A 10,918-nucleotide genomic window follows, 5' to 3' on the forward strand; every position below is an offset into this window, starting at 1 on the left:
GCTCCCGCCGAGGGTTCGGATCCCACATACAGACCGCCCGCTCACTGGCTGAGCGAGGCGTGGGAGCGACACCGAGGGTTGCGATCCCGTTGCCGGTCCCGGTCCGGTAAGGGGGTGACACTGAGGGTTGCGATCCGTTGCCGGACACAGAAAAAAGACAAAAAGGAAAAAAAAAAAGTCTACCAAATTTGCTACAAAATGCCAGCGAAAGTGGTAATCTAATTCCTTACACTCCCCTTCCCCCCATCTCCAGCGGGCTAAACCTCTAGGGAAACCTGCGGGGAAGAGGGGACTCGGACGCCCCGAGGCCCGAGGCCCGCACCCTTTGTTCCGGCAGCACAGCGCGACGCCGTCCCCCTGGGTCGGGTGGCAGCGGGCCGCCGGGGCGCGTCCTCCGGCCGCCTGGCGGGACGCCCTTCCGCTGTCCCCGGGGCGTGGCCGGCGCTGGCCGGCTCTTCCTGCCACGCTCCGACCACTCCCCCTCGCACTCAGTCGGCGGGGCCATGGCGGTGGTGCTTTGGAGACAGTGCCTCCCTCGGGCGTGGCTCTGCAGGTGCAACCCCGACTCTTCCCGGAGCCCCGCACGGCAGCCGCGGGCTGCGCCCCGGGTAACCCGGCCCTTGTTCCCCGTTGCAGGAGGGCCGGGCAGGGCTGCGGCAGGCACTACCGCGCCGCGCTCTGCGCCGAGCTGAAGCAGCCCCTGGCCATTGAGGAGGTGGCCCCCCGCCCTGTCCGGCCTCACGAGGTAGGGTGTCTGGCTTGTCTCCGGGACCCCTCGACACCCTTTTCACGTTCCCCTTCTCCCCGCCAACACCCACACCGCAGGCTTCCTTCCTGCATCTAGTTCCCGGTTCCCAAGCTAGGGGGCGACCGGGAGGCTGGAGCGCAACTTCTTCCTGGGCCGAAAAGTAGAAGCCTTCTCAGAAAGGCTGAAAAGTGCTTTAATGGAAGATTGTTCCCCAAAACACACGGATAGGCCTTTTTCTGAGGCTCCAGAGCTGTTGCCTTAGAAACAGAGAATTCTGATTTGCACACGACTTTGCATAAGCACCTGCAAGTTATATAACCTCTGACAGGGTGAAGTGGGCAATGGGCCTCAGTGTTGGGGATCACTGGTGAGAGAGAGAATGCAGCTGGAGCCCTGAAGTGTCACGAACATGGAGCCTGTGGCTGAAATGGGTTATTTGGAGAAGTACATGATGGCAGCCAGTCTGCTTCCTGGGACTCACATGCCGAGAGATGATGGGCCTCAGTGTTGGGGATCACTGGTGAGAGGGAGAATGCAGCTGGAGCCCTGAAGTGTCACGAACATGGAGCCTGTGGCTGAAATGGATTATTTGGAGAAGTACATGATGGCAGCCAGTCTGCTTCCTGGGACTCACATGCCGAGAGATGTTCATTCTTGAATCATCCTTAAGTCAAGGTGGGGTGGCTTGAGAACGTATGTGGGTCTTAAGCTTGCCAACAACTGTGTCACGCACAGAATGTGCACAGGCTGAGGGCTGGGTTCCTTTGTTCTGTCATTTGTCCAGACAGTGCATTGTAAGGAATTAGCTCATGAGAGCTGCAACTATGTTAGTTTTACTCGCCATTAAACCCCCTTCGTCTGGAATGGTGCCTGGCATGTGGCAGATAATTAAAAAATTGTTGAATGAATGAATTTTGCGGGTAAAAATGTCTTCTCACCAATACAGTCACCTGTCACCTCTCTACTAAATTTATACAAACAAGTAAATATCGTCTATTTGTTGTCTTAGCCTTCATTTCCTCCTGTGATTTCAACCCGTGTTGGCATGTGTTGGTCTATGGCAGTAGTTCTCTAGCATGCATCAGAATCACCTTGATTCTTGTTAAAACAGATTGCTGAGCTTTGTCTCCAGAGTTTCTGATTCAGTAGGTCTGGGATGGGGCCTGAGAATTTGAATTTCTAACAAGTTCCCAGATGGTACCCATGCTGGTGGTCTGGGACCACATTTTGAGAACCACTGGCTTACAAGTTCTGGAGAAACTGATGGCTACACAGCTACATGTCTGCCTTTGTTTATGGCACTGTCCGAAACACAGAAGCTGGGGATCTAGGAGTAGCTTCTGGGATTCCAGATTCACAAAACAGCAGGTCATGTTGCTATTTTGTTTAAAACCCTCTATTGTCTTCCCAGTGTTCCTAGTATGAAAGCTAGAATCTTCAATGAAGTGTGGTGCAAATTCTGCCCTCTCTAGCCCCATTTTTTTCTCCTCTCTGTGTTAGGCTCACTGGTTTTTCTTTTATCCTTGCGGCAGGGCCTTTGCACATGCCAATGCTTTTGTCTCTGCCAAGCTTTTCCCTTCCTATACTGAATAGTTAACTCTTAGGTATTCTTAGTTCAAGTGTTACTTTCTCAGAGATGTTTTTCCTGACTTCTCCAAAAGGTCAAATCTCTCCATTATGTGCTTTCACAGCACCATGTATTTCTGTCTTTAACACTTTGTATTGGAGTTCTAATTTAGCACATATATCTTCATTGTTATTTAATTACTGCCTGTCTTCTCTACTATAGTTTTAGCTCCATGAAGGCAGAAACCTTGTCCCTTTTGTCTCATGATTGTACACAGGCTCTTAGTTTAGTACCTGGCATATAGCTGTCATTCAGTAAATATTTTTGGTTTAATTGGTTGAACTTTGTCTCCATGGATGTACAAAGTACTGCTCTGCTTTGCTGCTCTATTTCCTTTGCAGGTCAGAGTTGATGTCCATTTCTGTGGAGTTAACTTTGCTGATATTTTGGTCTGCCGTGGTCAGTATCAGGAAAGGCCCCATCTTCCCTTCATACCTGGTAAGTATGGGGGGACTAAGTGCCACATAACTGCTTCAGGAAAAGAGTATACAGAGATTTTCAGAACCATGTGCTTCATCTCAGGCACTACTCTGAGTGTTTGCCTGCCATCAGGGATGTTTCAGTTTGATATGTCAGCCTCACTGTTAATTAGAACCACTAGATTTTGAGCCCTGCGAGGGCAGATTCTATGACTGTCTTGCTCACCATTATATCCTCCAGCTTCATGTTGTACTTGGCTCATAAGTACTTTAAAAATTAATAAATGGACAAATGAATTTTCACATGTCATTATATTCACCAGAATTCCGTTCATCAGAATCATCATTAGCCCTAGTCAGTTCCTTTTCTTGCTTGGTATTGCTTCAGTTTTGCTTCTTCAACAACAAAATAAAAGGATCACAAACATCTGTTTGCAGCTAAAACTTTCAGCCTCACAAACACTTTGCCAAAGAAACCAAATGCCAGAGGATCATAAAGAAGAAAAAGAGTTTATACATTTCTCAACAGCCCACTGTCTGATTTTCATTATGTCCAATCTGATTACTTTAGATCCTGAATCTGTGGACAAATGCCTGATTTTTGTTGTGGAAATTTATTTAAAGAGATATAAGTATAGCTTAGCAAGTATACAGGACATGTATATTTTATACGGATATTTACTAGTAAGGATATAGTGATTGCAAAATAGTTGCTGTGTTTTGGTCTTAGGGTGTTTGGTTATGTCTCAACAGTTGGAACCATTTCCTTCTGTTTGTATTTCCTGAAATGCTGGATGGGGGGAAGATGTCATAACTCAGCTGAGTTATTCCCCTGGCAGCTCAAGTAGGAAATGTATTATCATTAAATTCGGAAACTTCGGAGGTGGAAGAGGAAAGGGCAGACACCACCAATTCATCCAGTGGAGCCACATACCATCTGAATAAACAGAGTTCACTTGAGGGCCTCACAGTACAGCACAGGAGACATGAAAACAGATAAATACAATATGATGAACATCCTAATTGGGGTGCTGTAGGAGTCCAGTGATCGGGGTTAAAAGTAGCTGTGCACCTGCGATTCTCTGTGCTTTTGCACATTCTGGTAAATTTCATTTGTGTTGTGATAAGAATGGGACAGCTATAGCTTTCCAGGTTGTGACCATGAAATCTTCTGCTCACTTTCCTTTGCTTTGGGTACAGCACTCTTTCTCCTCTGCCTGGGTGGGGAAAGGGTGAGAATCATCTAAATCCTGTGAGCTCTGAAAATCTGATGGAATGGCCTGTTGATCAGGGTTCTCTCATCTCTGTGGTGCTAGGCTTTGGGGATAACCTAATCTTTAAACAATATGTTTTAGGAATGGAGTTTTCTGGGACAGTACTGGAGACAGGCACAGATGTCAGCACAGTGAAAAAGGTAAATTAGTTGAAATCTAGGGAATCAATGTGTAGTATGTAGCTATGAGAAATGTGCTAACCTTGTTTGTAGCCAAAGGGTCTTGCTTCTCCTGGCCTTTGCCAGCAGACACCACAGGGCAACCAAGATGGAAGGGGAAGAAACTAATTCTGAATTGAAGAAGGAAGCTGGTAGAAGATCCTGGCTTTATTAAACTTTTTATTGTGAATAAAAGGTAGAACCTTGGTCTTTAGTCACTGAGAGGACAGAGATTTCTCAAGTTTGTGCCTCTCGTGAAAGAGACTAACACTGGGATTCTAATTCATGTCAATCTTTTCCTTACGCTGTCCTATCATTGTCTAAAACGTTCTCAGATTGGCTTGGCAACCTGGTGGTGGTATTGAGAGAATAGCTGTTTTACTTACTAAACATTAATTCTGAATAGATAATTAAGGCCAACCTGTGTCTTATGGGTTCAGAGATGGTATTTTCTTTCTTTTTTGATTTATTTAGGGAGAGGTGAATGCAAGTCCATGCATTTGAACATATCCTTAATGCTATTTTTTTTTTTTTTCAGGGAGATCGAGTTATTGGCACGAGTGGCTTTAATACTATGGCTGAAGAATGCATCGTCGACCAGAAGGTATCCCTACCTTTCATGTTGAATGCTTGGAGATTTTTTCTCCTTTGTTTTCTTCAATTTTCACCTATCCTTCATTTCTTATCATCCACTTCTCCCTTTTCTTTGTATTTGTTTAGTCATATCTTGTTTCTCAGCCATGGTGCTTTTTCTTTTTTTTTTTTCAAATGCTAAACTCCTTCTCTTTATTGGCGTGAAATCACTTGCACAGAGCTTTGTTTGTGTCAAGTGTTTTAATGAAGAAGGGCATTTGTTTTCTGAGTTTCTGAACAACTGGCTGGCTGTTCAGTTGAACCATAATTAGGTAGTTTTGGTAGAAAAACTAGTTTGGGGCTCTGAGCTGGATGTAATGGACTTCTCCGGACAACGCTATGAAAGAGAGAGCCCTGGGAATGGACCCAGCCAGGGTGGCCTGGTATGGTTGTGCAGGATGTGAATGGTGCCCCCTAGTGGTGAGCGGCGTACAGTTTTCCCCCACAGCTTTATTGAGGTAAAATTTACACACCATACAATTCACCCATTATAGTATAGAGATCTCTGTTCTATTTTCTGTAATTTGGCTCCTCTCTGAGCCAGATGCCAGCCGTGGGGTTTTGAAGTTTGAAGTTCAAGCCCTGAACCCTGCCACAGCTTGCTTGTTCTTCACTTCCACTGGGTTTGGTTATGGGCATGTGTTTCCCTTTGCAAGTCAGTCTCTCAATCAGAATATTTACTGAGCAGCCTTTATGACTAGGTGCATGTGCTTAATCCTTAAGTTACCATTACCTCCTTTTATAGATCCTGTGGCAGATTCCAGACAAGGTCTCCCTACGAGAAGCTGCTACCCTACCTATATCCTATGGCACTGCTATTTTGGCTCTAGAGCATCGGGCCCGTACCCAGCCTGGGTAAGGACTGTGTAGACAACAGAGGACTAGATGGTACCCTTGTCTGATATCACAAGTGCTCAGCAAGGCCCTGCCCCTTCCCTCCCCTTCTCTTTCCTTCCCTTCAGTTCCTGTCCATTTTGGCTGAGGAAAGCCCAAAGGGAGGTAGTCACTTGAGAGTGGGTCTGGGGACCAAGGGGGAATCCTTTTGTTTGAGAGGGAATGGTAGACTGTGAACTTGGCCAATATGAATTTGGAAAACTATCTCTCTCAAACCTGACCACTCTGGAGATCACTTCATAGAAAACCTTGGAGTTTAGAGAGTTGGTTTATTTAAATTCACTTCACTCTGAATTTAATGGAAGCCTGTGGTGTTTGTCTGTTTCTTATATGAACGAGCGAATAAATGAATGAATGAATGAAAGACCTGTCTCTACAGGAGTATTTCTCTGAGACTGTGGGTGTCAGAGAAGGAGGACTTCTTAATGAAGGTGGACATTTAAGCTGACTTTTGAAGGAGTAGTAGCAGTTGAATAGAGGATGAAAGGAGGAGAAGGTCATTGTTGTGGATTGAATGTCCCCCCTGCCCCTGCAAACTCACTGAGGCTTGAATTGTGTCCCCCAAGTGTTATGTATTAGAAACTTGGCCCCTACTGTGACTGTTGAGGGCAGGAAATCCTATTATGGTAATTGAAAGGTGGGGCCTTGAAGAGGTGATTAGATTGTAGGACCATGCTGAGGTGAATAGATTAAAAATGGTGGTTATGGGTGTGGTTCTGAGGGTTTTTAAAAGGAGAGTGCAGGAGGAGCTATTTCTCTCTCTGCTCCACCATTTTGTGCCATGTGAGACCCCTGGGTCACTGTTGCCACCTCCAAGGCCTTCACCAAATGTGTTCCCTGGACTTTGGACTTCCCAGCCTCTGAAACTGTAAGCAATAAATTTCATTTTCTTATAAATTATCCAGTACCAGATATTTTGTTGTAAGCAACAGAAGTGGACTAATGCAGTCATTTTAGTGGTGGGAGGACATATTCAAAGACAGAGAAATAGGAATTAGTACAGTGCATTCAGGGAATTGCAAATAGCATCTCTGGAGCCAAGGACCTGTGTGGAGAATGGTGGAAGGTGACTCTAGAAACGTGGGGTTGAAGAATTTGCACACTTATTGGAAGCTTTTGGGAGCTATTGAGAATTTAAAGTAGGGAAATGACATGATCATCTGTGCATTTTGAAAAGTTCTCTTTGGTAGCCATGGGGATGAGGGTCAGGGTCACGGGTAGTCTGGAAGCAGTAAAGGAGGCTCCTAGAGCAATCCAAGCCAGAGGTGATGGTGTGATGGTACCTGAACCAAGGCAGTGGAAGTGATGAATTCAGAGACAAAGTAGAAAAAATTAGGGAGTTTAGTGGCTGAAGTGCATCCTGCTATCATCAAAGGAACGGGACTTTAAAGTTAGCCTGATGTAGGTTCACATTCCAGTTCTGCCTCCAGCTTAATAGCATGTTTCCCCATTTGTAAAGTAATGCTTTCTTCATAGACTTGTTGTGGGGATACTGAGATCACACGTGCAGTGCCCCTATTAGAGGGCATGGCGTTGGTTAGAATCTTTTAGAAAAGAATCCTGTTATTCTTAGGCATTGAGTGGGAAGGAGCAAACTAGGTTAACTTGAAGAATTGCCATTTATTGAGTCTGAAAACAGAGGAGGGAGTGGTGAGTTCAGTTTTGAACATGTTGAATGTGAGGTTCCTGTGGCGCATGCAACTGGGATGTCCAGGAGGCAACTAAATATACAGGTTTGGAGATAATTGTATTGGTTTGGAATTTCTTTAGGTGGCATCTCTCCTTTTTCACATTAAGTTCTTTTGGGAAGGACATGTGAGTTCTGAAAGCAATCTTAGATGCCAGGAGACTGCTCATGGGATATGAACACATTTCATGTTAAAAGGATGGCCTTTTAGCTCCTCTTAGTGGGAGAGACCATAATTGGTCTCATTGTCTAGAGCCACTGACTAACATTTCTAGGAAGTTAAAATTGTACCATTTGTTTTAACTAGTTATAAGAGGTTAAGTAGAAGAATTTGCTTCAATTCAGATATTAAAATTAATCTAAGCTGTATTTTGTCTAGCAGCAATAATGGTTTTAGACAAAAGCAAACAAGATTAAAAATAGTGTTACCATGCTGCCTACTCAGAACGGGTCATTTTGATAACACCTTCCATCCACAGCCTTTCATATTGTTTCCAACATGCCTCCACAGCAATTATCTTACCCTCAATTCTTACGAGACCCCTGGGAGATGGGTGATATAAGTGTTTATTATCCCTGTCTCACAGATCAAGAAAGTGAGTCACCAAGAGAGAAAATGATTCACCTTGAGTCTCACTGAGACCTAGTGAGAATTCTGGGACCGTATGAGGTGCCTGTCCCCAGTGTAGTGTCTGCCCACTGTGGCACTGTGTGCTAATAGCCCTCAGTGAACTGCAGCTAGGTGAGGTCTCCACCAGGGAGTATTCGAGGCTAGCTTTTAGTTTCAAAAAGCTGTAGGCGAGTTTGGAATCTTTGAAGGGTACTGATTCTTGGAGTGTTTGAGTGCAAGTTCTGAGCATCACCCTGGGGCCAAGATGTTTGTGCTGGTGGGGCTTGCCCAGTGATGAGGCACCTCTAGGGGTTGTTTGAATGTTTGCAGCTTTTCTGGAGACTTCCAATGCCCAGACTTCCCCCCCAGGGTGGCCCATCTATGCCATCTATGCCGTCTATACCAGGCCTTAGGCAGGGTTTTCTCCTCGGGGGATGGAGTTGAAAAGCATGGACTTTGGAGTGAGGCAACACTGGGTTTGAACAGTTGTTCTACCACCTGCTACCTGGATGACTCTGGGTTGATTGCTTAACCTCTCAGAGTCTATAGAATGAGTCTCCATCTATAGAATGAGTCTCCAGCTTTAGAATGGGACTAATTAATACCTCCTTCATGATGTTTTTATGAGGTTTAAATAGAATACACAATTGCATATGTGTAACAATAGCTTCAGTTTATCTAACACTTTGTTTCCAAGAGCTATGCGTACAGTGTTACATTTAATTATTAAAATAAGTCATATTTTATCTAGGAGATAACTGAAACCTAGAGAAGCTGGCAGGTGGTGTAGAGGTTAAAAGTGTGGACTTGGGAAGGATTATGTGGGTTTGGATCCCAGCTCTGCCTCTCATTGGCTGTGTGACTTCCTTGGGCAAGTTACTTGACTTCTTTTGCCTCAGTTTCTTTCATCTATAAAACAAGAATAATAATAATGTGTATTTCATTGGGTTATTATGATGAAATGAGTTATTAATATATGTAAAACATTTAGAACGGTGCCTGTCAAATAGTATCACAATGTGTTAGTCCTTAAGAAGTGATGTGCCTAACATAACACAGAGAGTGGCAGAGTCAGGATTTGTACTGAGGTCTGTCTGACTTCAAGATCTTTCCACTGAATCTTGTTTCACTCTCTGTGGAGCCTTTGCTGATCTTCTAGATCTAGATTGGGTACCTCTTGTTTGCACTTCTAGAACTCTCTGTACTTACCCCATTCCACTGCTGTATCTTGCTTTTTTGACTCTAAGCTTAATATCCAGCTTATATCCTAACTATTTGACTCATAGTAGATGCTCAATAAATGGTGGTTTCATTTGCATTTGGAGAAGACTTCATGAGTGTCTCTTGAACCATCTCTTAGTTAGACCTGTTGGGGTTCCAGGATTCCTAGAAGTGTGGACCTTGTGGCCAGTTGGGCATGGAGGGCCTGTGGGATTGAGGCCAACTTGAGGGTAGCAAGGTCGCATTGGTTTCCTTGAGTAGCACCCTTTGGCCGGAGGCTGGGTAGGTGAGGTGCACCCCTCTTGGGACATGTTCTGGGCCATCAGAAACCTTGTGTTCTTCATGCAGGTAATAGCTGTCGCCGGAAGTGACGAGAAGTGCAAGCTGGCAATGCAGCGGGGTGCACAGTCCAGCGTGAACTACAGTCAGGGCAGCCTGAAGGAGGCAGTGAGGAAGCTGGTGGGCACTGGTGGGGTGCACGTGGCCATCGACATGGTGGGAGGAGATGTCTTCCTGGAGGCTCTTCGCAGGTACGTGAAGGGGTTTGTTCAGAGTGGGCTTGAGCTGAGGCTCTGCCGAAACCTTTCTGGACCTCTGTCTTCCTTCCGGCCTTGCTTCTCTCTCCTCTTTGCTGTTCACTTCTCCTGTAGGCACTGGCATCAACGAGAACAGCTGAGTGGGTGGGCGAAAAGGAATAGAAGCAGAGAAAATCAGGAAATGCTTAAATATAGCAAAAACAAAATACCCAACTGGAAAATATCCAAAAAATGACTGTTTGGTTGGCAATGTCAGATGCTTTAGAAATTATGCATGTGTTAAGTTTAGCTAGGCCAGCCCCCACTAACTACTTTATATACATAGGTGTGGGGAATTCTTCAGGCGATCACTGTTCAGATGTTAGTATCACTGAGATGGTAGTTCCCCTTTCTCCAGTTCACTGTGTACCGAGGGACAGGCTCTTGTGATCTTACTGGTTTCTGAAGCAGCCAGCAGTGTAGGTGTTTCCTTGGTTTGTTTTATTAAAAAAAAAAAAAATCACTGGAGATTTAGTGGGACTGCTATATCACCCCAATTCTCATTCTGTTTTTAACCAGGGATTCTGGAGTATTCTGGTAGTACTGGTTTTATTTCTCATGTCATCCTGGAAAACTTCATTTTGTGGTTTATCTCAGTTTAAAGTAGAAGAAACAGCAGAGAGAGGCAGCCTACCCACAGAAGGGATCAGCTGGTTCTGCAGCCCCTGAGCTGGGAGGCAGGCAGTATATATGCTGGATCAGCTCTGCACTGTGCCCGGTACTGTGCTTAGAGAAGAGGCCGAGGAAGAGTGTGTGGACTAAAGGAGCTCCAGGACAGAGAGAGGCTAAAACTCACCCTTGTCTGTGCCTTCCTTCTTGCCTTCCAGATAATTGTGTTTTGACAACAGCTTCTCATTTTTCCTTCTAAAGAAGAAAAGCAAAAAGCCAAATCCGAACAAACATACACATATTTTATATCAAAGATGTTTACAAGAAAAGGTTGTTTTTATAACGTTGCTTAGCATGCACTCTATGGTACTTTTTATAATGGGCTGCTGAAAGCTTGTGAATTTTATTTATTTATTTATTTTTATTTTTATTTTTTGTCTTTTGTCTTTTTTCCGTGTCCGGC

At 44.8% G+C, this 10,918-nt stretch overlaps 1 protein-coding gene across 1 annotated transcript in view; it reads left to right on the forward strand.

Moving 5' to 3' along the window:
- LOC103589774 (synaptic vesicle membrane protein VAT-1 homolog) overlaps positions 1-10,918 on the forward strand; it is an 89,527-nt gene that overhangs the window by 47,997 nt on the left and 30,612 nt on the right. The window contains exons 2-7 of the mRNA XM_008571819.1: positions 254-745; positions 2,717-2,813; positions 4,150-4,208; positions 4,765-4,830; positions 5,605-5,714; positions 9,598-9,801. Of these exons, the coding sequence (XP_008570041.1) occupies positions 254-745; positions 2,717-2,813; positions 4,150-4,208; positions 4,765-4,830; positions 5,605-5,714; positions 9,598-9,801 (1,028 nt within the window). The remainder of the gene's footprint in view (positions 1-253; positions 746-2,716; positions 2,814-4,149; positions 4,209-4,764; positions 4,831-5,604; positions 5,715-9,597; positions 9,802-10,918) is intronic.

The sequence above is a fragment of the Galeopterus variegatus genome, unplaced genomic scaffold (assembly GCF_000696425.1).
Source record: "Galeopterus variegatus unplaced genomic scaffold, G_variegatus-3.0.2 Scaffold724, whole genome shotgun sequence".
Classification (NCBI taxonomy): Eukaryota; Metazoa; Chordata; class Mammalia; order Dermoptera; family Cynocephalidae; genus Galeopterus; species Galeopterus variegatus.